This window comes from Gavia stellata, chromosome 3 (assembly GCF_030936135.1).
Source record: "Gavia stellata isolate bGavSte3 chromosome 3, bGavSte3.hap2, whole genome shotgun sequence".
Lineage (NCBI taxonomy): Eukaryota > Metazoa > Chordata > Aves > Gaviiformes > Gaviidae > Gavia > Gavia stellata.
This window is the reverse complement of record NC_082596.1, coordinates 99245320-99272492: the sequence shown is the minus strand read 5'-3', so window position 1 is coordinate 99272492 and position 27173 is coordinate 99245320. Positions and strand designations below refer to the sequence as shown.

Below are 27173 nucleotides of genomic sequence, written 5' to 3'. Positions count from 1 at the left end.
AGGACATCTGAGCTATGGACACATTATTAGTTAACTCCTTGACCAGACTGTGGCTTGAACTAAGTCACTGGCATCTTGTACTAGAGATAAGTGATTAATTTCTCTTGTTTTTTAATTATAAACCAGTGCATTTATGCCTGTTACAGAAAGTCTGAGGTTGTCCTTCATTGCCATAGCCAGTTACAGATACGTTCTACAGATAAATTAAGATGCATTTAAATAGCATAGGGACATCTGTTAATACTAAGGGAATGACAATGGTCATTAGACATTAGACCAGTGTCAATTGAATTAAAGTCTCTAGTGCATTACTGACGAGATACTCCTATCGCTATGTAGCTCTTCCAGTATTAAAGTGGCATTTTCTTTAGGTGCAATTTTCATAACAAAATACTTGACTTTTTGATACAACCGTTGTAGATTAAACTGACTTCCAGTAAGTTAACCCATATATTATGGCACATTAAGTCAACAACAGGAATTCAGATTTTTATATGCAATTATAAAAGCCATACAAATACATTTCTTTTTTACAGTGCTTAAAGTAATCATTAACAGCTTTACATCTTCAAAGAACATACTCATTTTGTACTTTAAAATGGCAGGTTTAATGTAACTACTAAGTCTAAAGCATCTATTCTAAATGCAGCTGATAACAGAAGTAGCCTAGATCAACATCCTAAAAACAATTTATTGTACATTGCAAGGTCCTTTGTGGGATATTACTATAAAACTTAGCATAGAAGCCAGGGAAAGTACTGAATGAGCATGTAAACAGTGAGGTATTGCATTATTAAAGTTTGTGTGTGTTTTCAGGTACCTAAGTTGGCTTTTAAGATCTAAACCAGAAAGCAATGTCTTTGAAGAACAGCCCAATATCCTCCCTCACGTAGCTTATTCAACTTCCGTCGTTTAGTTTGATCACCCAATAAAGACATGTAGAAACAGGAGTTTACTGATAATTTATGCCTTTTTGACTAATTCACCCTTAAAATGACTGAGAGACTGCAGTGATTCAGCTCCTTAAAATGTCACTGTGACACTCCCTTGACCGGACAGCTAGATACAAATCTCCACAGATCTTTGATGAAAAATGGTCATAAGTTAATTATAACAGTAGAGCTATTTTTTAGGCTTCACTACAGCTTGGTGAGGTAAGTCTAGGATTCAGTACTTGTTTAGCTATTTTCCAATACTGCTGTATCCTTCTATAGCCGTATACGGGCCAAGTTTTTAGACCTTCCTTGTGTAGTATTTATCAGTGGATTGCTTACGTCCTACTACAGGGAGTTAATTTCTCATTGCTGTTATGAATATTTGCACATTACAGACCCTAAGTAACTCTTAGGTGAGTTCTGAAATCCTTGTATGAGGGCGTGGTGGTCTTCACCAAGCCCGATCCGTGCTTTCACTTTCATCTTTCTGATAAGGAATCAGCCTAATACCTGAAAGCCTCGTGCTGCTCTGCTTTAGCCCCACTTCTAGCTGCTTGTGTACATGAAAGCAAGCGATGTTGCATTGGGTGAACAACGAGAACAGTTGTTTTAAGAGTATGATGATAGAAGATCCATCTATAGAAAAATGTTGCGTGAAATCTACTTCTCAGTAGTTTTGGCAATATGTGTTACACAATACTTCAACAAATCCTACTTTATAGCCAGTGTTTTACATGGTATTATAGGTATTATATTTTTCTTCTACCGGTAATAGAACACAAGGTCTTTTTTATTTCTTTACTATTGCATAGTCTTAGGAGAAGTTAGAACAAATAGGCATTTCAGGTTTCCAGTGCAGGAGAACTGAACACGGCTTGCATAATATCTATGCAGGATGGCATTTTTTATCTGTTTCCTCCGTATTTGGCCACCCAGTCTGTTCTTCCATGTACTGGTGGAATTGTTGGTGGGCGAGTTAAAATACTCATGTTTTTTGCTGCTGAATTGAAAGTAGGACCTGGTAACTGAGCACGAGCAGCTTTGGTTTTCCAGGAATAATCTGAAAGGAACAAGAACTCAGAATTAATTATGACTCAAAAGGCATTTCACTCCTTTACAGATAAAAGAATGAGAGCTTAAAGATGCTAACACAGCAGGACGCTTTGGTCTTTGATACGCTGTCTATGCTTGTTTTCAGAAATGGTTAATGTTTCTTATAGTTTGTGTATCTTAGTAATTCTCATCTACTGGATACTTTTGTTTCCTCTATCTCAAATATTTGAAAAGGTATATAATTATAACATTGATAAACTTATTAAGACCCAAACAGCCTAGACCAAAGGACAGCTTCTAGAGACCCTCTTGTTCCTTTTGAGATTTTTATGCCTTTTATTCCTCTCCTGTGTAGCTGAGAACTCCTGGTGTACCTGGTGGCGAGTCCTCTTTATCTCCATGTCCCGTTTCTCTATTGATTTCATAGGATCTGTTCCAAGTCCTCAGGTTTTTTTATCCCTTAGTATAGGCATCCACCTGCTCTTAGGCATGGGGAATAGTGCACTACTGTATTCCCAGCCTTCCTACTCAGATTTCCCCTTTCTGCATTTCAGATAGTTAGTACTTCCTCAAGCTTCATGTGATTAAAGTAATTGCCCTGCTGCAGGGGCTGACAGCTCATGGTTTTCTTCACATTCATCACCAATTCTGCCATTTTCCCAAGTCTTTAAAGTAAATCATTTGGGACATCTCCTACCCAGAGTTCTGCTGTACCTTACCATTTTTTCCTTAGCATTCCTAAAGTATGTCCTGCCCCTTCCATTCCAACTTTTGTAGTTTAGTCGTCTTTTATTACTGATACTTTTTTTTAAATTTAAAATGTTATGGATAAAATACTTTTTTTGGGGAGTGTGTGAATGTGTGCCTGTGTATCATTCTGTTTCTTACGGAAACCCACCTATTTTTGGTGGTATTTTTCAATAGTGGGTTGAACCCATCAAGGAACAGGTGAGGATCAAGAAATTTAAAAAGGAGGAATCTTAAGGAACTAAAACTGGGGGTCAGGTCTCCACTTCTTTGAAAACTAATACTGTTCCTTTTTATTGTAAGCTGGCATTCCCTATCTTCCATCAGCAAGTATGATTCCAGCCTACCCTCTCTTGGCAGTGAAGGTCACTTTTCTCGTGTCTTGGCATTTTCCTCAGAGAAATTGATCTTTTTATACTACATTAAATTATTTAAATTATGGCATTAAAAAACTTCACAGAACAAATGAAGAGAGCAAAAACAATTGAGAGCATAACTTATTTCAGTTTGGATAATACAAAGCAAAGGCTCACCAAAAATGTTAATGTTCAAATATCGACAGATAGGAGATAAAATCTGCCATGTGCTTCATCCTTATCTCTCTTCCCATGCAAGTCTGCAGAGTTCAGGCTAAATATGAGGGGTTTAAGCAACAGGATTCTTGCTCTTCTCCAGGACATGGAAGAGTCTCTTAATTGACCTCCATCTGCCATCCTTTCTTTTACTACACATTTTCCATTTCTAATTACAGATTAACAGTGAATTTATTTCCCTTTGGATCACCGTAAGTAATTCCCTTTTCATTCTTACTATTCACAGCAGTCTAGAGACAGTTGCAGATTTTGTCCTCCTGTGAACTTCTTGATCCACACACTGTGACAAATCAAAACTCTTGCTGTTGTGTTTCAGCAGTGAGTTTAAGATAATGAACTGCAGCTCCAGCCTTCCCCGGTGGGCTTCTGATCAACTCAGACTCAGAATATGCATACATCTAAGCGTATTTTATATTTGCGTGCCATCTCCTTTCTTCCCTCCCTATCTCCTTCTCAGAAGTCACTTGCAAGTTCCTAAGGGGAACAGGTAACTCAAAAGAGCAAGTCAGCAAAAAGACACCATTATTAAGTAGGACCATATCAGATTGGTCTGCCATAGGCCCTTTAGTTAAACAATTCACGATTAGTTTAGGGCCTTGCTGTTTCCTCTGAAGTAACTAGAGAGGTATACTGTTGGGTTTGGACAATGGCTCTGAATCTTCACTCACAAACCAGTTTCTCCTGCATGCTGAGCACTTCTGTTCATCTCTGAATCAGTAACACACCAACAAAAAAGGTGCTCAGAATGTCATCCATACTGTAGAGGATCCAAGGTAACAGTTACATTCAGAACAGATTTCACATTGTTATTAACTGATGAATGGAACAGTCTTTTAATGTATTTGTTAATGTAATGTACAGCTATGTCATTACTGTATCGTAACTATTAAGAACTGGTCATTTGCATTCTCATTTGCCTTTTACCTTCTATAATGTAGCAACACTGACAGTTTCACTTCACAAAGCACTCTTGTGGTATTTCATGGGTGCAAGAGTAGTGTCATCTCAGTATCCACAGACTTACACAGCCAACACAGTGAGATGAAGACACAGTGAAAAAAACTGCCTTACATGACCACCGCAGAAACCACAGGCCAACTAGATAGGGCCAGTAAATAAGAGAAAATATTTCAATTTACTGCTTATACCATTATCTGTAATGTTATTTGTGAATTTGCTAAGTCACGTGATGAAGGTCTTTGCCTTTTTTGAAATTGTTGAGGCCACTGTAAGCGTGGATCAGCATCATTCAATTGCATTAAGTGACGTTAAATTGATTGAAGACCCACACAAGACAGCCCCAAGCTACACGAAAGTCGCTGTCAAGGAAATTCCTCCAAATCTGCTCACATATAAGGCTTTTTTTAAAACTTGAATTTATCTGTTTTGAATACTTACTAGTTGGTGACTTATCAATTCCTACTAGCTACATAAATCATTTATTTTTGTGTCCAGTCTACATGACCATTTACTATCGAGTTGTGGAGTGATGTATTTTTACAGTTCTGCTTAGCCCTTCACCACTAATAAATAGTAGTTTAGCAAATGGTCCAACCCTTCCAGAATTACAAAAGGTTTGCACCTATATTTTCTCTTTTACCTAACAAATAATAGTAGCAATAGCTTCTTTAGCTATCAGGACTGCCTCTAGGTACCTACATTCAATTCACTTGTGTTAAGAACAATTTGTGCCCAAGAATTTTATTTACGAACTTGAGGAAAACCTTACTGAGGGCTAATAAATCTTTTAGGAAGCATGGAAAATGAACATTTCTCTTTGTCTCAGATATGCATGGCAAAAGGACGTTTCTTACCTGATACAGGTGGACCAACAGGAGCTAGCTGTATCCGTTGTCCAGTTGATCCAACTTCTTTTTTATGAAAGGAAGGGATATATACTCCTGATGGGTTGTAAGCAGCACCACTTACAAAGCCAGGATTTCCTGTTGACGTTACAGAGTTTTAGTATTTTTCAGTTGCATTCAGAAAACCTTGCCTACTTTTTATAGTCACTTCAAAATATATTTACAGTACCACAAGAGTACCGAGTGTCCTTTAAAAACTCCCTAATGCTTGTCTGCTGAAAAAATGTATATATTACTTCTTTGCTTTGTATATTAGTTGGACCCTTTACAGCACGGAACAGACTCACTAAGTTGCAGATCCAGTACGTCTGATCTGCAGTTCAGCAGGAATAAAAACAACAGAACAGGATGAACGTTTCATTAAACTTAGACCACATAGAAAAGTTTATACTGAGTTTTAGAGAAAGGTAGGATCTTACCTTTTACTTACAGCTACTTGCTTTACTGGAAGCTTGTTTAAGTACTTCAGTATTTGAAAACTAGTGCTCAACAGTACTCTTGTGCTCAACGTGTTCGGCCTAAATCTATCTAAAATAATGGAACCAAACTTCTCTTGTGGGAAATGGTGCACCACTTGAAGTTGATTTTGCCAGTTCCACAGTTAAAGGCCTACTATAAAAGTCAGACCCAATCACCCTTTTTCTTTAACGCCACTTATAATTTTTTTGTGCCTAGTTTTGGTCCAGATCTTTCTCTAGAAGACCTTGGGAAGGTTGGCATAACCATCCTCATTTGGAAGCTGAGAAACACTGTGCATTGACACACAAAATTGGTACTGGAATTATTGTCCAATGGCAGAGGGATCTGTTACAATACTTAGACTCCCTGCTCCAAGAAAATTTCTTACCTTCCCCATGTCTGAAATCACTTGGGACAGTGTTAAGACTGTGCTGGCACAATGTCCAGAGAGAAATGCTTTTTCTCTAATAGCATGGTTCTGTATTAAGTAGTACTAAATTTGTGAACTACAAGGCCATACACAGTAGTTTTAATTTGACCTTTATCAAGTGTGAGCATTTTTATCACATTAATATTCAGCATGGTTTCAGTGGTAGTTGCAGTAAAACACGCAATATCTGATTTGACAGTCTCCTAAATCTCTGGCCTCAGTGCAATCCCAAAATGTTCCTTTTCACACAAACACTCCCAGTCCTCCGTGATAATTTCAGAACTCAGAGCAGTGGATCTATAAGCTGCAAAATTGGTCATCTATAAACCCAAAAAGGTATCCTCAGCTAATTACAGCTGTGTTGGGTCATTGCATACCTCTCTGTTCAGGAGCACTAACAAAAAGCATTCAGCTAACTCAGTTTTGCCAGTGTCCCCAAACTGTCACTTCTGCCAGTTCTGCAAATAGTCAGGTCTCCATGTGGCTTCCCTGTGCCCAGCTGATACCAGTCTCCAGCACAGTAAAGAATGACGCAGAAGTCCTGGTGAAAAATACAACTTTAATAAAATATTTAATAAAATTTAACTGTCTTGTAGTCTTTAAGTTGTTCTTCCTTTTCAGGAATTTGCCTGAAAAACAAAACAACACAGTTTTAGTGGTTTGTTCACCTGCCTGTGCTGCACAATACACACACATTCTCTTATTCCCCCAGTTCCTAATTATTTTACTGGGAGTGGTTGATAGCTCTGACAGCTCAGTAGCATTCCTTAAAATTCTGAGGTCTGAAAATAAGAACATGACAGGCCTCAATTAATATAACCTCAAAAAGACTACTTCTGTCTGCTTCTTATCTACAGCTCAACAAAGCTGCCTATCTGTCAAAAATTGCTCAACCATTTTTTGGTTCGCCTTACCTCTCAATGTCCAGTGTCCTTTATGAACCTTTCTGCAGGAAATGGAAGAGTGCACCAGGAGGAACAGTCTGGGTGAAACAGAGAGGTCTGGAGGGGTGATCTTTTGTTGGATGAGAACAAGGGAAGGAGGAAAAAAAAAAAGTTCAATACAAAATAAGAGAATAACTACAAATAAAAAACGTCCTATTTAAGAGAACAGTTCCTTACCTCTGACCACTGCTGTACAAACGAAGGGGTTCTTGCTACAGAAGTATTCATCCATCAGGCATCCAGGAGGTCTGGCAGCAGGTGTATAGGCAAGCACTCATGGCCATTATGTCAGCAAGTGTAAGCATGGCCCAGGCTGTATCCCCTACCTCAGACAACACATACCTGATTCTTCATAAAGGATAAAGTCATTGAATTGTTTGAGCTGGGTAGTGAGTTCAAAAATCCCTATGAATAGTTGCAATGAGACGTATCACACAGGCAGTACACACCAGAGGGGCCAGAAAGCAGGGGAGCGGTGAAACATTCAAGCAGCTTTACAATGCTCGCAACCAACAGTGTGTTTAGACACAAACTAGGCTGCCTGGAAACCTGAGTAACCACCCTCTTACACTAAGGTAACTCTGCCAAGATCTATTCAATCACAGCGCTGTAAAATCAGCGTAGCAGATAGAGGATCAGAATGCAGTCAATGGTGCAAGTCCCAAGTGCTGTTATGAACAAGCAGTCCTTCAAGAGAGGTGCATATGCTTCTTTAGGATCGCTTCTTCACCATTATCCAGCAACAGTGCAGTGACATGCTGTGGGTTATAATTAGAGTAATAAAATATTCTCTGTCTTTTGAAGCACAGTAAGTGCCAAGAGTCCAGAAGAAGTCACAGTGAAGAGAGCAAGGTTTGACAGAACAGATTACAACTGATAATGAAGTATATAATCATCTGGAATCTGCAGTTCAAGTGCAATTTTTACAAGAAAAAGTAAAACATAAATATGAAATGTGCAAAGAACCAGGCTATAATTGCTATAAATTACCTTTTGGATCCTCTAATTTTTCATTCAATCTCTCTTTGCATGATAGCTTTTCAATAGGTATAATTAAGTTCTCATCTGTAGACAAGGAAAATAAAAGGAAGAAAAAGATGGAAAGACAGAACTTTAGAAAAAGTGTATGAAGAACCTGGCTAGGTGATTTAAAAGAAATGAAGGAAAACAAAGCAAGAAAGAATAAATATCTGACATTTTTGTAACTATAATGTCTCATTCCTATGTTTTCTCAAGCAGGAAATGTTACTTAACTAGTTACTTTACAAGGTCCTTTCTAATAACGGAATAAAAATGGGATTTACCAACAATGCAATCACATTCCAGTCACACAAATACATAAATCGCAGAAGTTTAAGCATTCAGGTGTATCTGCAAAGTTGACTGACCATAACCTTACAATTGTTCAGAAATAAAGCATTTGTAACTATTTGCTCTTGTATTATTTCACCTTAGGGCAATGTTGTGGATGAGGAAAAAAAAAAAAGCACTTAAATAAACTAAACATAGTTATTTAAACAGTAAACAGCACAGTGTCAACTTTCAATTCTGTCTATATGAAGAAAACCCCAAACCGTACGTAATTTACATGCGTTGTATTTCTGGGTTCAGTGCTCCAGCTATCCTGGTTTCACGTGTGTCTGTCTTATATGTTGTTGCCTCCCCAGTATATGAAACATCACATGCAATTTAAGATACTGATGGAAATAATACCAAGTATTTTCAAACATAAAAAAATAATCAGTTTTAGGGGTTTTTTTCTTTAAACTTTTGGTAGATACCCAAAGTAAGCCAGTAAGACAAAAGCAGGATTTTTACCATTAGCATTCATCTTAATTTTATTTTCAGCACAATTCAGTAGGTAGATGACTAGCTTATTGATGCATACTTTTGGAAACGGCTCTTTGCCTTTTTGTGCCTAATTTCCTTGCAAAGCTATTTTATGAATATATTCATTAATTCTGAGGCACGCAGATACTGTATTTCAGAAAACAAAAAGGTACATATGATGATTGCTTAAAAAAGTCTGTTCTATTTCATCAAAATTCTGGTAGGTGCTGTTATTTTTCTGCTTCCTAAAATCTTTCACATAATTTCAGATAAACAACTTACAGTTCACCTGACTTTCAGAGGGAAAAGTCACGTTTGTTGACGCTGCAGAATGGCTACTGAAGTTCTGTTAGAAAGGGGTGCAGCCTCTGCAGGTAAACAAACCTCCTAATGCTCATTCTGTTCAAGCACACAAGGCTAGGGGTTCATTGGCATGGAGGTACTTGGAAGAGACTCATGCTAGCTGGACAATGGCTGCAAAGTTCTTAACAAGGTAACCTCCCATAACAGGGTGATGGGACTGTGTACTTCAAGTATAGGGCTTGGTGGTCAGAAGATAGATTTTAGTATTAAGTCTGATGCTTTCCTCAGTGAAATCTTAGATAAGCCATTTAACTAGTCTTAGTCTTCACTCTGTAAAATGCTGATAATAGTGTTCTTCAAAAAATGTATGTACCGAAAGGCACCTTACTGCAAGTTCCTTGCTGAAAACAAGGGGACTCGGCATGCAGCAAAGTATTTAGGACAAGGCTAGTAGATTGTTAAAAGACGTGTAGAATATTAGGCAGTACTTTTATTACCTGAGCACAGCACCCACCAACTTTTTTTCTTATGTGAGACTGCTGTTTGATGGTGTTCCATGGTACACTGACCAGGCAGTAATGAGGTCAAACTATTTGCTTAAATTAACACAGTAAAATAATGGTCTAAGAAGATTATGGACAAAATTTATCTTGACAGAACTTTATAATAGGGGCTGGTCTAGACTTCCTTTATGCTCTGAAAGCAAAATACGTAGTTTACATATGAAGAAGTTATTTTAATAGTCTGTTGTTAAAACAAGAAAAACTGTTAGCCTAGAAGCTAAGCCTGACAACAGAAGTTAAACCAGATGGTCTTAACTAAATTAATTAAAGTACAATGAGATATAAAGTGCCCACTTTTAATTACACTTTTACCTGTAGTATTTCTGTTTAAAGTCACTCCTCCTCCAGTATGTGCCAGCGGTTTAGAAAACAACTGGTTGTTCCAGGTTCCATGTGATCGTTCTTTATTGACTGCTACTAAAGAGACACTCTTAGGGTTTACACCTTAGAAAACAGATTATGGAAAATGTTATAAATATCAATTTTCAAACATAATTCAACCAACAAAACCCAGACATTTCTAGAACAGTAAACCAACACTGAATTATTTGTGGTATAATGTAAACACAATTAATGTAAAAGAACAATGTCCATTGATTAGGTTAGATTTTTCAGCCAAACCATGAAAACTAGAGACATTGATTTAAGAACAATTCTCTTCATGCTTTCAGGAGAACTTTTAAAAGCCTTTTTAGTACAGTTACTTGGTTTCTATAAAACTGTAATCTCATTATTGACATTTTTGGCTCTCAATTAACACTAATTAAATATACGTGTCAAAAACTAGAGTTCTCAAGGCTGAAAATAAACTATTTCTTCAAGGGATAAGTTAAAAAGTAGGACAAAGAGGTTCTTGTTACTTCAGCATGTTACAAGCATTACAAGAGTTAATGGAATTACACAGCATGAAAGCAGCTCCCAGATCTAGCGGTAACAGAACTAAAGCGGTACAGATAAATAAAAAATATGCTCCTTGGAGCTATTATTCTCTTAAGTGCTGAAATTAATTATTTTTTACATCTATGCCTTTCTCATTGAAAAGTCTACTAAAACCAGAGAGACATTAAAAGCCTGCTTAAAAAAAAAAGATAAGAAATACAGATGAACTTTCCATTTGTGTTACCTTTAGACAGGGAAGCTCCCCCCCCCCCCCCCCTTTTTTTTTTTTTTCTTTTTGACTTAAACTGTTGAGTCTCTGGGCATCCTATTCAACATTCAAGAAGTGATTTCATATTCAGAAGCCATCACTGGCCTAATGAATTCCTGAGAAATTAGTGATACATTGTAACAAAACAACTTGCCTGATAATCAGGAATTCCTCTGTAAGCCACCTAAATTCTCGTATGTGGATTACAGCAGAAATCATGATACACTTGCTGTAATTGTGCAAACCATCATATTAATAAAGAAAAGATACTAAGTGAGACACCAAGGGAATAATTTGATTATAGACTATATTCAGAATACTAACTGAAGGAAACATTCCCTTTTCTTTCTCCTCCTTCCCATTCTTATTCCTAGCAATTACATAATTTTATGTTATTTTCCTGATAAAATCACCCAGATTTAGACTAAGTTATCTATCTCCTCCTTCCCATTCTTATTCCTAGCAATTACATAATTTTATGTTATTTTCCTGATAAAATCACCCAGATTTAGACTAAGTTATCTATTTATTTTTAAGGAGGATGACTGCCTTGGGAAAGGAAGTGAGTGTGTGAATTCCTACCAGTGCAAGTGGCTGATATTTCTAAACACTTCCTACCAAGAAGGGTAACTGTTCTTATTTAAGTTAAAAAAAAAAATATATATATATATATAGATGTGGGTAGTTTCTTCAGTCCTCAGATACACTTGCTTATGGGTCAATCAGGATATATTCCTAGGGATCCAAGAGATGTTGGATTCATATTACTGGGGGTTTTATATGTTACTGGTCATAAGAGGGCCTGTGAACTTTTCTGGTGTACAAGCAGTGTTGAGCTCCCTTCCATATTTACATAGCCAGGAACTTCCGCATCAATTGAGATGAGATATGTTCTGGGAAAGGCATTTAGTTCAAAACTTGAAAATGTAGTCTGGTTACAAAAAGTTAAATTATCCAATGTGAAATCTAAAGTTTAAATGTACTGTACATAGATTGTTCACAGCTTGTATTTTCCACATGTATTGACTTTTACACTTACCAGGTAGATATCTTGATTGTCTTAGATAGTACTGTTTTGCTGATGTATTTGATCTTCCAGAATCATTTCTCATCAGAACCTTATTTTCTCCTCCTGGCTGGATACAGCACGAAGCTTTTGGTTCTGGCACACTGAAAAATTAGAATATTCAAACAATGTGACCAACAACTCCAGCTCACAATACCACAAGCTGACCCTAGCCTGAAAAGTACGGTGCTCTTCTCTTATCCTTTCATCAGTAGAATTTATTCCCACAAAGTAACAGCCAAATCTCATACCTCATGAGAGTTTGACCTGGGACTTTGAAGAAAAAAGTTTATCCAACACTACGAAATAAAAGCAAATGTGGATAACTGTGGCAGAACTTAGTACCTAATGTAGCCAACAAAGGACACTGGACACTGTTTACTAAAAAATTTGTGATTTTATAATTATAGGACTTACCTAAAAAGACATTCCTTGTTTTTATTTTCTTTCAACAGTGCAATGCTAGGCTTCTTTGAACATGACATTCCAAATTCAGTGTCATCCAAGTCATCCCAGCTATCCACAGCCTTTACTAAAGTCTGACCCCATCGTCTTCGGCAGCTTTTAGGACCTACTGCACCATTCTGAGGGCCACTAGCTACTTGCTTCTATTTTAAATAGGAAAGAAAAGTGTCAATTAAGTTCTAAAATTTTGTATTTTGTATCTAGCTCACTTCCTGACTACTGCTTAAGAACTTTGAGGGAATTTTTCCCATTGTGTTGTGCCTATTTTGGTCATAGTCTTAGAATGATTTTAAGCACAAAACATAACAATAATGCTGGCAGGTATTTTGAGTGTAGCTCTTTTGGACTGTCATCCTTAAATTGCTCAAAACTATCCACAGTAGTGAAGTTAATGTTCTATTTGCAGACCCAGTTCAATGCTCAGCCTCTACTACTGGCACCTTGCTGAACTCATGCTCTCATTAGTGGTAGATGAACCGTCAAGAATTAGAGCACAGTGGTGCAGAACATTCATGGCAATCATGCTCAGGGTTTAGGAGCACCAATTGCTGTGGTCCCAAAGTAAATAGAGCAAATAAAAGAAGTTAGTCAGGCCCTTCATTAACATTCTCTTCCAAAGAAATTATTAGATTTTAAAACTGTCCTTTCATCTGACTATAGTTTGTTTTCCAGTATTTTCTGAATACCTGTTATTTTAACATACTTTATATTGCAGTTCAGTGAGTATAAGTGGAAAGCAAAATGAAGATTGCAAACCAAAGTTTAATACTCATCTTGCTATAAATCTTACTTGTTAAATTCTTACCAGCTCAGGAATTGGATGAACTTTCTCAGGTATTTTCCTGCTTGAGGCAAGCAAAGTTCTCCCTTTCCACTTCTCTATTGTATACTAACAACATTTTTGTGAATTGTTTCTCAAAGGTCAATAAGCGATAGTTGTCGTAACTACATTACTGCATAAGCATGTCAGTAAAGGCTGCTATAAATGAACATACATTGTTGTTACAAGCAATCTGTTCTTCTGATTTGCTGTAAAATTTCAATAAGTGGCTAGTTATATCCTTAATTAGTCCCTAATTAACTATCTGCATTTCCCCTAATAAACAGTATGATAATTTTCAAGGGATCACCTGGATGAATAAAGTAAGAACTTGTAATAGAAACACCAAAGCATTTATTGAAGACAACTTACCGGTGATGAGTTTTTATTGATTGTTGGAAAAAATGGTTGTGCCTGTGGCTGCTGCTGTTTTGGTACTTGCTGGTTAGCTGTATTCTGAGGCAATTGAATTTGCTGGAGAGGCTGGTGGTTAACCTTTGACAGGGCCTGTGGCTGTGTTTTGTCAGGTACATCAGGTGAAGACAGAGGTTCTGGCTTGGATATAGATTGCAGTTTAGGTAAGGCTGGCTTTGGCTCTGTTGTCTGAACTGGTTTAATAGCAGTCTGCTTCTCCAGATACTGTGGAGGAGGTCCTAAAACTTGGCCAACTTGAAAGTAAGGGTACTTCAAAGCCTGGAGAAGAAGATATAACATACTAATTTTACTTCAAAAAGTTGACTTTGGTAACCTCATCAAGGATCTAAGCAGGTTTCTGAAGAATTTGAGCAAGCTCTACAGCACAGATGCAAGATGGATGCATAATGAGATCATATATAATCAGTGGGTATTGATAACTGTCAGTTCTGTATTTTAAACTCGTCCCATCATACCATTTAGTAAGATGGATCTGCTTGTATGTGTTACAGCAGTCATGTCCTTTTTTTCACCACCTTTACTTATAGGTTTTGTGGAGTCTGTGTTTTGAGGTGCATTTTACATTCAACACCATTCTTTATTCATACAGTAACAAATTTCAATCTTAAAACAGGTAATCTCCACTACCTGTACCACACGCTTTGTTACATATTTCCACTGCTAACTATGTTTTGGCAACTTGATGAACAGCTTTTTTTTTTTTTTTAATTTAAAAAAACCCCAAAACCCAAAAGTGTGATGATTGCCATTTAATATTAATGTATGTTTTACAATTAGAGGATGTTAATGAGCAAAGTTTCTCCTTCATTTTCTTATCCACCAGCTTTCCCTGTTTTTGTTTTGCTTTGAAGTACATTCACTGTGCTTTCTGTGCCTTCATGGTGTTTATTCGGAAACTACAGTGTCTGTCTTCAGGAAGATGTGCATTTCATTCTTTTTCTCTGACGTTTTCATGTCCATCACGAGATGCACAGCACGGACATACCTTACTAACACAGCTCCTCCTATGTCAAAACAACACACTCTGCTACTCCTTCTGGGTAGGATCCTACTCTTTGTTTGTTCTCAAAGAGATGTTTTGCCTCAGCTGCATTTGAGAATTGCTGCCTTTGTACACATTTCCTTGTACATGCATTAAACTCTCCCTTTCGGCTGTGGATTACACAACTGCTGCAGCTGCTTCCTTGATAACTCACTTGGGCAAAAGCTGGTTATTTGCTTTCATAAAGCACCATGTAGCGTTCTGTGTAGGTATATATAGCACTGGACTACAGTTGAATCTCAGTGACCGTAACAATAGATATGCTTTATAAAGTGGAGAGAAATGGTTGCTCTACTTTGCACCATCTGCTTAACCACTTCTGAATCACTTACATTACATTCACCTAGGGTAACTTGCAATATGTCTTTTCTGTTTCCCAATTGTATTCCACTTTTATACCTTCTAAATAGGATTGTATTAGGCAGGAATACTCAAAAATCAATAGAATGTAACCATCTTTGGTACTTGAAATATGTATACTTCATTTGTCAAAATTAACCTGGAGAAAAATTGTGACCTTGTGACCTATTGGTATGTTCTTTACAAAGTTCTTTCCTTATCACTTAGTACAGTTTACATCCCACCTCTAGATAAAAATAATCCTTAGCTCTTCCACACTGCATTTCATCTGCAGCTTCACAAAAAGCAAAGCTTAATTTTTCAGTATCCCTCTTCATACAGATGGGGGAGGAAAATGAAGAAGGCAGAAGTGACTTATAGTTACAATTCAGGAAACTTGCAGCTCAGATTTTTCTCTGTACTGCATAGACAAAGTCTTATTACATCTGCTGTGCTGAACCAGATTTAGAACTTCTTCTCCTCCCTACTCAGTCTAATTCCCACCACAGTGTTCAAAGCGAGGAGACTTTTCTCTGGCCATCAGTATTACGACAAGCAATTGGTTTCTCCATCTACAATTCTTTAACAATGCACGAAAATTCAGTCTTATGCTTAATCATTCAGATGCTCAGACCTGACTTGCTGTAGGTCTCTTCTTTGGATTCCAGTTCAGCATATCACTCATAAGCTGTATTGCTTCATTGCTTGCATTTGGGATGAGAGTTTTTAGGCTTATAGGGACACATTGTGGGAAACGGAAATTCATGGCAGAAGCAAGGTGGTATCCTTCTGGCCAGTCACTCTGTTTTAAAGGAAAGAAAAATTAGTACAAAACAGGAACAAAGACTATATATCTTTGAGGTATTAGATCAAATTTAATATTATGCAGCTTGAGTCATGTTTGGTCTGCATAGCTCCTTCCTATATAGCGGAAAACAGGCATTCCTATTTTCTATTACAATTATTACACCACCAGTGAATGGAGCATCAGGCTCCAATGGCAGTCCTTCTCAAGCTCTCCTGTAGGTAAGGGTGGAACTGTCATTGTGGATACCACACTTAGACATATTCTGTCTGAAGGAGGAAAGAGTGCAGCAGTACCAGGAGCAGTACTGAACATCCCACCTACCACAGAAGTGAGCTCAAACAGCTGACTTCAACATACCTTATTTATGAGAATAGCAGAGGTGAGGCCCTTCCACCCAGCATCCCGTGGTTGCGTAACCATGGTGCAGCCTATACAATGTACCACTGATCCCACCATTAAGATAGTCAATGATTAAGTTACAACTAGACACTACTGCAACGGGAAAAAGCCATGACCACCCAATGAAGCCTTTTTTTTCGTGCGCATTTAACGTGCCAATAGTAAAACCTGAAGTCCTTAGTTGCTCGGTAATTGCATTGTTCGAATACAGAATCACAGGATTAGCAAAGACCTCAAGAGATCATCTAGCCCATACCCTTGTCCCTCCCTGACAGGCATTAGTCTCAAAAAGCTTCCAGTTTCTGGCACTCCACAACTGCTCTTAACAGTCTGTTCCAGAGCTTAATTCTCCTCAAGATCAGAAAAATGTACGTTTTTCTTGCAGCAATACAAGACCATTGTTGAGTGTGCTATCATCCATGGACACCAAGAAGCACTATATCTTTCTTCTCTCTAGAGCAGCCTTTTTACACATTAGAAGGTGTATTTCTTCTCCTTTCTTCCAGTCTTCCTTTGCATACGCTAAAGAAGCTCAAACAATTGAACTCCTGGGTCTAGGCTTTTTAAGTTTTCCCTCTCCTCTGGACTCTGATTTTTCTCTCTTGAAAGGCAAAACTTATAGCTGAACATAATATAGCAAGTGGAACAGGAAGATCAGTTCATATGTCAGTGGACTATACTCCTTTCTCTACACGCTCATATGGTATTTGTCTTTGCTGTAACAAAATATTGTTGACGTACAATGCAGTATATAGCTCCTACATCTCTCCTACAGGCATGTCAGCTGGATAGTTATCCCCAGATGTTTATGTGGCTGGTTATTCCTGCCTAAGTGCAGCACTCTACACATTACTAAAGAATTTTTTTTAAAGCTACGTCTCTAATTTTTTAAGTAACTCTGAATCCTAATCTTGTCTTTCAACACACTCAGTCCTTCCCAGCCTGCCATCTACCAACTTAAGAAGTAAAATCTATTCCTCTAGCAGGCTTTTAATACAATTTAAAAGTTTAATCACAGAATCACAGAATCACTAAGGTTGGAAAAGACCTGTAAGATCATCAAGTCCAACCATCAACCAAACACCAGCATGCCCATTAAACCGTGTCCCACAATGCCTCATCCACACGTTCGTTGAACACCACTCAAGACTCCTATTCAATCTACCTTTCATTTTGAATGCGAACCAGAAAAGCTTGCTGTCTGAATAAGGCTTTCCAAACAGGTATGCACTTATCATGCAGCTTGTTTATATAAATAGGCTGATAAGAATGTTATGAAGGACAGTATCAGAAGCCTTACTGAAGACAATTTATGATATTAGTGCTTCTCCTCTATCCACAAAGCTTGTTACACTGCTACAGGAGTAAATTGGATTGATTTGATAGAATTTGGTCTTAAGATACCGTGTTAGCTATTACTCATCTTGTTATGTACATTAACAGTTTTAGCTCTGTCAACACAGCCTACGGTAATCAAAAGAACTCAAATGTAATTATAAACCAAGTCTGGTTAAAACAAGTCTCAAGACTTCAAGTGACTTCCTATTCCACCTCAGAGAATAATTTGTTCATTTAAATTAATGGGGGTAGACTTTTTCTTCCTCTGCTGCATCTCCCTCCTTTATTGGAGTTGGTGATATTCCATCTGTCAGAGGTAGCAATAAAGAAATGATTTAGAATTAAGTAGCAAAGGCTGAGTGTTGAACTGGTGAAGTACAGGGAAAAGGTGAAAATAGTACAAGTGCAAAAATGAAATATACATTTAAATTTTTAAAAAAAGAATTTGGGATTATTTAAAGTGCCATCACCAACCTTCAACTCATGAAAATGCATTTCATTAATCTCTCCTTTTCAGATCGTCATCAGCCTTTTCATTAAATTGCCATACTCCTAGTGCACCATCACTGCCAGTACTTGAATGGTGCAACTAATTGCTTTATTTATAAAAAAAAGCAACTTCATTTATAAAATAAAGCAAAAACAGCTACCTGTCACTATTCAAAAAACCCAAACTCACAGATGTCATTAGTATGGTATTATGGACTTAAACAAAGAAAGGCAAACTGGAATAAAGATAGCTTCTGGGCATATCCTTATTGCAGGATAATGGAATAAATGAAAAAGTATGTCTGAAAAAAATGCCATTTGTAAAACTATCTGCAAAACCATCCTATTAAAATAACTGCTTGTGTTTTTCAGAATGCAGAACAGTACTTCACTTTTAACGAATGCATAGTTTGTTGTGATAATTCCTATCATAATATTTAAGTGCTCTTCTTACACGATGATCTCCCTGAAGAATGCCTTAGCATCGTCATAAGGAGATAAAATTCCCAAGTCTGCCCAGCAGATGACAGGCGCGCAGAGGAACTAATTACAGCTTCCTGATCCTAAAAGGCTGATGTACAGTGTCTCTAACCCTTAGCGTCTTTAGAAGGGGCTATAGTTTTGTCTGAAATACTCAGCTGGTAATGCTCCCTGCTTTCCCAAGCAATCACCTTGCTAGTCCGGGAATGACAGAGTGTAAACAGTCATGACTTGCTTCTGTTCAACTACTTATATTAGAGAAAAACCACAGCAGTCAGCTCAGCACTGCTCTGCTACTACACACAGTGAAAATCTCTCTCTGACCTCCCTGCACTTCCAGAACTTGTTTATGCTATACATTGCAAATGTTCCAAAAGCTGGTATGTTGCTCTCTTTCACAGATATTCTTAATATACATCAAAACGTTGTTCTTACTATCCTAGACTTGTGAGCTGCTTAAGAAACTTAACATCAGTGTTTGAAAACTCAAGTCTTAAAATACTGCTCATATTCCACCTTATTTCTGATGCACAATTGTCATAGCAAGCACTGTTCTACACATCACAGCCATTTTCACTTAGTCTTCTAGACTCAATTTTCACTTCCACAACATATTATCTACAACTCTCCACCTCTGACCTTTCACTCTCTGCTCTGCCACGAGCTTGCACCTGTTTCTCAGTATGTTCTCTTGGATGTCTTCCCACCACTTCAGGCTCTCCATGTTCCGAGCTAAGCTTCATCTATTTCTGGTTTAAGTTTTCTGTTCCTCACTTCTCTATTGATAACAGCTTCTTTACTGGACAAGAATTATGCTTTATTTTATATCCATAGAACACCAAAGAAATTGATGTTTTTCTCTCCCACCCTTAGGTTTTCCAGATCTAGAGACTCTGTGTTCAGTCTGTTATTTCACAAAGTTCTGTTTGCACCCATGAAGTACTGATATACATCTGCCATCTTTTATTCTCCAAAAAATATTTATATCATATGGTGTTTTTTCAGTTTATTCAAAATTTTGCAGGTAAACTTACTCTTTTCTTGCATGTTCATATATCCATTTGCTAAAACAACTTTTTAACTGAAGTAAATATAATTGCATACATTTTTATATGCAGTACCCAAACCCTCCTTGTAATTTCAAATAGCATTTAGCCCTTCCAGAAAACAATTGTTTCCTCTCTAAAATACTGCACATTTTTCCTGTGTTTGAGATCAAATGTTTCCTTTATGCTTTAAAAATAAGAAAAGCATAACTTGTCTTATTTATGGTATCTTCTACAAGCTCAAAATTCTGGGTGCCAGCCTAGAAGAATTACACTTTCAGGAAAGGAAAGCAAATCGGCTGTGGCAAAATAAAATCCTGTGAGACTTCCGATTTTCTTGCCAATATACATAGCTTTAAATAATTAAATTAAACAATTTTATCTGGCTTTCATCAGAGGAGAGCAAGGCTACTTATAATAGTATGATATACAACAGATGCTAATACACAACAAAAGACTAGCATTATATGCCTTAATGGAAGCTTAAAAGAAATACAACTGAGAAAACCTTAACTCTGCAGGAAACTTACTAAAACAATAATTTATATGTATGTTCTGAAAGAGAGATAACATTCAATGTTTTATATTAATTTTATTTAACCTCTTTTTTTGAAATACTATTGTGTGAGTTTTTCTAGAAGTCTTACCTTTTTCGGAGTCCCTAATACTTGGCAAATTTTGAAGATTTCATCTACTTCACTTGTGCCTGGGAAAAGAGGTCTTAGCGTGTACAATTCAGCCATTATGCTGCCAACTGCCCACATATCAATAGGTGAACTATAAATAGATGATCTTAGCAAAACTTCAGGAGCACGGTACCTATGAGGATGGAAAGAAATACTAATAAATTAAAATGGTAAGAGAAAGGTAATTAGTTAAGATAATGTATTAACTTCTTAATATACTTACCACCTGGTAGAAACATAATCTGTGTAAGGTGGCTGAGATCTTAGCTCTCTAGCCAAACCAAAATCTGCTATTTTCACAAGTTCTGGTCCAATACAGAGAAGGTTTTCAGGCTTCATATCTCTATGAAAAAATCCTATAGAAGGTCAGACAGAAAAGAACGGTGGATTATTGTGCCATCACTTCTTGAACAGCAACCTTTTAATAGAGTAATCCAAAATTTACTTTAAGATGTTTTGGAAGACTATAGCATATTTCTTTTTTAAATTAAAAATAAATGAATGGTAACCTTCCCCCCGACAAGCATGCATATTTTCCCTCCAGTGATTATTACACCAAGTGTTCTTAAATTAACAAACGTATGCTGTCATTAACACACTAAGGAAAATGAATTGGCTATTGCAGCAATATCAGATAACAAACCAATTTCAGAATGAAATCTTTGGCGAAAACTACAACTGCTTTGTCAGTTTTGGATAATGGAAAATTGAGCATCTGACACACTTGATTTATAAAATTCCTTGAACGATTTTAAACATGTTTATTTATCATTGTGACAACAGTTTGCAGACACAGACATATAAAAGATATCAAAATTCTGCTCAGGAATGCTAATATTAGTAATGCAGGCACATAAAGTTTCTTTAATGCTTACTGTTGGCTTGAGCACCTAGATATCTGGACAGCGGTTCAGTTGCTAAGCAAATCTGCTACTTAATTGGTACATACAATTTGTTAAAATATAAATCAATTTGCTTGAAATTAACTTGCTACAATCAAGCATTGTTTCTGCATGCAGAAACTGATAACGACTGCAAGAAATTGGCTGAAATTATTACAGTGAAACGTAAATGTTCAAATTTGTCATACCCGTCATTCCCAAACACTTATGGTCAAAACGAAATATTTATATTTTAACTTAGAAGTGGCAGTTTTCCTTAAATTCTAATTTTCTCATTTATTTCATGTAGAAATGAGGAAGGAAAAGAGGATGCTAATAATCAAAGAACAGTACATGATCTTGATTAGTAAGACATGAAATGGCAATTTCTGGGTATTTGATAATACTGAACAGAACTAATTATTTATTTGAATTCATCAACAGGCCTCGCCAGGGTACACAAAAGCCAATCAGAGATCACTGGGAACACTGTTTCTTATTTCTTTTTCAGCTAATATTTTATTGTCTTTGGAAAGTTTTAGGGATACCAATGTGATGTGAAGAACAAGTACAAAATAAAAAAACTTGAGCAAGAGAGTAAATTACTACTTTTTAAAATGCAAGGGAGCTTAACAGTAGTATTTCAGAATGCAGTTTGCAGACAGATATTAAACATGAGAATTAAAAGTTTTGTAAATGCTGTGAAACTTTTTGATGTTGTGAGCACACAGCACCTCTTACTTAGACTGTGCTTGTAGTTGCTAGAAAAGGCCCATCTCTTAAAATACTTAAATCCAGGTTGTATTTGATAAGGAGACTGTTTGAATTTCTTAATGAACAAGTTATATTAATATATTTTTTTTAGATGTAGGGTATCATAGTAGTTACAGTATCTCAAGACAGGAGAAACTGCCATCTGTAAAGTGTCAATGCTCTTAAAATAGATCTTTCTGAGGAAAAAGAAATGCATCGTATAGCACAGCGTACAGGTTTCTTTAGTTTGTTTATTCATCTGGTAACTAAGGTGGAAAAAAGTACTGAACAGTGTATGAACAATATCCAATGATCTCAAAAAGAAAGAGGAATATCTGATTATAGAAAAACAAGGTGTAACTTCAGGTATGGCTTAAAAATGCACCATACTTGAAGCAGATAAGAATAATTTTTATTAGAGATAATTAATAGCCTTTGCTGGATATTTTTACTCCTTTATTACTGTGCATTATCTTATTTTCTGAAAAAGTGCTACATAGTTAAACTCTAGTATGAAACCTACCGTGTTTATGGATAAAAGCTAGCCCTTGTAATATCTGATACATCATGTTTCTGATGACTGACTCAGGGAACAACTTGTTTCTGTGAAGAAACAGATTAACAACTTCATATAATTAAAAAAAAAAAAGTATTTTCAGCACATACGTATTTCTTCATTTTGCACAACACTTCATGAACAGATGACAACAGACTCGTCAAGTCTTGAGCACTAAGTAAGACAGATGCAGCTAGCGCTCATCTCAAAACTCAATTGCTGCCAGGCCTTAATTTCACTCACTGTAAGTGCTGCAGAGGGACTTCTTTGCAGAGAGGTTCATGATCCTATCTCTCTGTAGAAGCTGGCTGGCCAGTAGTGTGCTTGACCAGATGAACAGGGAACGCACAGTAATGTAGCAAGGAAGAGACCACACAGCATAGCACTGTGATAGGTGTGTTACCCCGTGGTACCTTTAAGGGAACCCTGACTGAGAGCAACGCTTCTCAACTGTAGGGTAACATTGTGCTACTACCGCTAGCAGCTATCTCAGGATGCAAACCTAAGAGCTTTGCACATTGGGAGATAAAGGTGCACAACAAGGTCTGAAGGAAACACACATTAAAAGCAAAAGAATTCAACAAAGAAAAATGTTGAAAAGGCAGGTCCTATTCCAAAGTCCACCTTGCAAGCCTTGCTATTGTACTGTTTGTCCAAGATTGCAACGTCACGCAGTTAGTCCATACATAGGTCTTCCTTATGAGCATGCATGCATGTACATGCAGATGACCATCCCCACCTTAAGCCAAATCCAGGAGCAAAAGCAGAAGGAACAGTGTTTATCCAATCCTTCATACATTAAAGTGAAGGCTAATAAAGAAAAAAACACCCCGAATTTGGAATTTCTCTCATGGCTCTACACACCAAAGACATGCAAACTATCGTGTTAACAACTGAACAAACTGTTATTTCCAAATGCATTACAATATGCAATATTGTAATGCAGCGCAATGCAAATTCTACCCTCAGATAAGCAGGTGCAGCAACTCCTGTTCACATCAGTGGGGCTGCAAGAAGAGCCTAAAACAGAAATTCCAATGTGTTCTTCAAGATAGCGTAAGAATCATAAAATAAAGCATGATAGCACACTATTTGTTCAGTAAAAAAGACATACCTGTCCTTCATTAACTGATAGAGATTTTCCTTCATGTATTCAAATACAAAGTAAAGGTGGTCATTTTCTCGTATGACTTCTTTCAATTTTATTACATTGGCATGATTTAGCTTCTTCAGAGACTGTAATAGAGCAAAATACGGCTTCAGATAACTCAACAGTGACTTGGATTCCTTACCAGAGCTAAATTTTAACATGTAAAAGTTTCTAGCACGGAATTTACAAAACACGTCCACCTGATAGTCTGTATTTACCTTGTAATCTCTGTTTCAAAGAACAAAATAGCATTTTAAATGAATTTCAAAATAAAAGCAGCAAAGATATTAATAGTAGTTTAAAACTTCTATTTCTAGGGATTACATCATAGCTGAGGTGATGATTAACACAAAAACCTAATTCCCTACAATGAAAAACAGTTCTGAAGCTGTAACAGCTCTTGCTTACAGAACTGAAAAAGAAAACCCAGCAATTTTTTTGTTATGAAATTTTGATGAACATGGATTCTCTTACAGGTGCTCTTTTTGGAGATACTGATTATGTGCAACTTCCAACAAGTTAAACCTAAATTATGGATACCCACCTGCTTTGTTAGGTTGTATGTACAGGAAATCAGATGCCCAAAACATTGGATGACTTGGAATTTAATCCCAGTTTTTCAAGTGTTATTCTATCATTTGGCTAGCCAAAACTCCAAGTGCTTTCTACAAATGCCCCAAATACAAGATATGAGGACTGGATATACACCTAGAAATCTGCCAGTAAAATGAGAGAGGAGGATAGTACACCACACACAGAAGCACACACACAAAATCAATTTATTTATCTTCTCTCAAAGACCAGAGGCTTGCCTGTGAGACACTGCTGCTGCTTGAGAATAGTGGGATATTGCACAAAGCAGTAGTTGCCCTTTTCCTTCATGCAAACCTAACCAGACACTTACTTTAAAATGTATTATGTTCACCACTTTACCTTGACTTCTCTCAAATTCATACATTCATCCCATGAATAGAACTTTCTTTTCATTCTGAAATACAAGTCCAAGATAAAGTATTTTCAGTGAACAGTACAGAATGCTTTTAGAACAAAAAATCTAAACATGTTATTGTCCAAGTGTAGCATTAGCTGTATTTTGAACTCAAAACATTCTAACCCATCAGCAACTTAATTAAAAACACACTCAACTCTTAGAATTGCTAGAAATTTCAGTGTTTGACAATTAATCACTGCAAACATATTTTTAGAGGAGTAGTTTGCCAGAGAGACCATGACACTCCAAGGTATTTGTAAAAACATGAGGGATGCAAAATCCCTTTGTATCATTTGAATTGTGCTCTTAATAACAAGGAAAGCAACAGTGCCACTGCATATAAGACATGGATGTTTCAGACCAGAAAAATCACCTCTCTGTGCCTAAATCGCACAGTCTGGGAAAACAAAATTATTTTTGAAATCTGCAAGGTATCTTGAGTGCTTGACATTATAATTAAGCTTCTGACTTGATCAGTCATTTTTACAAACCTGTTCCAAGGTATTAAATACCAAATAAAAATGGTTTCATTTTTCAAGCAATACTCATATACATATACAATAGTTTCTAAACTAATCATTATATATAACAGTGTAATACATTTATTTGTAAGTCTTGCATAGATACAAACACGGATGTTCGATGTTGCTCAGATCTTGGGACCGGGTTGTGAATGTCATGTTATTTGCTGTGTTTCTGTAACGTTCTAGCGCCTACAACGAAGAGATTGAAACCCAACATTTTCATTTAAAATATCTGTGTCTTCAACCAAAACTGTCCCCCCTCAAATCCCAAACTTAAAAATCACACAAAAGAATGCCAAATCCTGAAATCATGATGAAAAACACTTCCCACAAAATGTTGTTCCTTTTGTCTAAAAATAATGAAAATAATGAATTGCAGGTTTTTTTTTTTAGTTTAGATTAATATTATTAACTTAGGTAACAGTACTAGCAGTATAGAGAGAAACCCCAACATGCTCAAAAATTCTTAAAAAAGTCAGTCAATTATATTACAGTTATCTTTCTGCAGCAAATCCATAAATGGAGAAAAAATATCTCAGCAACATACGATTTCTGATATTTCAACTTACGCTTTACATCCTGCTTGCAATTCTGCAGGAATACAAGGGGAACTTCCCCACTCCTCTAGTACAATTTTTGTTGGTTTGTAACAACATTTTTAGGCAAGAATGACAACGCTGATGATTACGCACAACACAACCTTATTAGATCCAAGGAGACAGCCTTTATTTACCTGATCAGATCGTTACCTGGTATTTATCATTGTAGCAATATTTGAAACTTAATGCAGTACCTAAAAAGATTTGGGGGGGTGGGAAGGTATTTCAAATGTACCCATTAAGATGGGTATTCTTACAATTCATATAAATAAACTCCCTAATTAATCAACTGCACATCCAGTTTTGCTTTTCCTTTGGTGTTAGCCTAACAACATTCTAGAAAGCAGCATGTTCTAACTGAAGAAAAGCAGCATGGAATTTTATAAGCCAAGATAAATCAGTAACTTCTACAAAGTGATGTGTCCCACTATTGATCTGCTAGCTGGAAGTCTGATCAACAATCACCTTGTTAAGCATCTTAATTAAAAAAATTAATTTCGTTACGTTAATTTCCTTAAAAAGGGACATTCTTTTCTCTTCTACACAGATGGCCGACAACAATAAAGTGAAAAGCAAAGACCTTCAAGCTTTCGCAAGTACCTTTACTGGATTTAGATGTTACATACCTTTTGATAGCCACAAGTTCTCCTGACTCGTTGCTCTTCCCCATCAGCACACTGCCATAGGTGCCATCACCTAGTTGTTTCATGATAGTGTAACGGTTCATTTTTTTTTTTTTAAGACCCGGACAGCCAAAAGCTTATGAAATTCTAAATGTCTTCTGTTTTATTATAGAATTCTATGCTCTTTGATTTTCTTTGAGAAATCTTCTTCCAGAATGTTGTACATTGGTGAACGTTTTCTCATAACGGAGCAGGATATTCACTAGCCTCCTCCAAATTACAGCTACTTTGAGATTCAGATAGAAAGTTTCAGAGACAGAAGAACATGGTAATTCTCACATAGATCCTTAAAAAAAAAAAAAAAGGCAATTGTGTAAATTTACAGTATGTTAGGCTCTGCTATTTGTATCTAACAATAACAACTGCCAGATCTGTGTGTGTTCTTTAAATCGAACGCTTCAGTATAACTAGTTCCTTTAAATCCTTCAAACCACAGAAGGTGCCTAGTCTAGGATTAGGGTTAGAGTAAGCAGGGACTGGAGAGTCAAGATTACTGTCATAATTCCAGAGAAGTTTAAGGCTGGTGTCCTCTTAATTTGCAGAAAGCAGTAGGTTCCTAAGCTCTACTGAAGGCAGGGCTGAAGTTGGGGAAAACAGACAGAAGAACCCCAATTTTGCACAGGGTGCTAGGGTAAACCTAGGGTCTGAATGCTGGGTTTTGGATTGGTAGGGCAAGCAGGCTCTCTATGCTTAAAGGTAGTGAGGAAGGGAGGTGAAGAAGCAAGGTAAGCGCTGCATTCTTCGCCAAGGTAAG

At 36.8% G+C, this 27173-nt stretch overlaps 1 protein-coding gene across 3 annotated transcripts; it reads right to left on the bottom strand.

Moving 5' to 3' along the window:
• Positions 1–1781: 1781 nt before the first annotated feature.
• Positions 1782–26465, bottom strand: MAK (male germ cell associated kinase). Of its 3 annotated transcripts, XM_009820660.2 has the most exons (14): positions 26363–26465; positions 24556–24610; positions 23587–23708; positions 22440–22519; positions 20506–20638; positions 20244–20415; positions 15671–15838; positions 13593–13913; positions 12353–12519; positions 11909–12039; positions 10035–10166; positions 8017–8091; positions 5143–5271; positions 1782–1995 (listed from the first exon to the last, which is right to left on the bottom strand). In XM_009820660.2, exons 1-14 carry the CDS (start codon positions 26461–26463, stop codon positions 1841–1843), a joined length of 1941 nt encoding a protein of 646 aa, XP_009818962.1. In that variant the 5' UTR covers positions 26464–26465; the 3' UTR covers positions 1782–1840. The 3 variants fall into 3 exon arrangements, with proteins under 3 accessions (XP_009818962.1, XP_009818964.1, XP_009818965.1); XM_009820662.2 differs by lacking the exon at positions 8017–8091; XM_009820663.2 differs by lacking the exons at positions 5143–5271; positions 8017–8091.
• Positions 26466–27173: the final 708 nt, after the last annotated feature.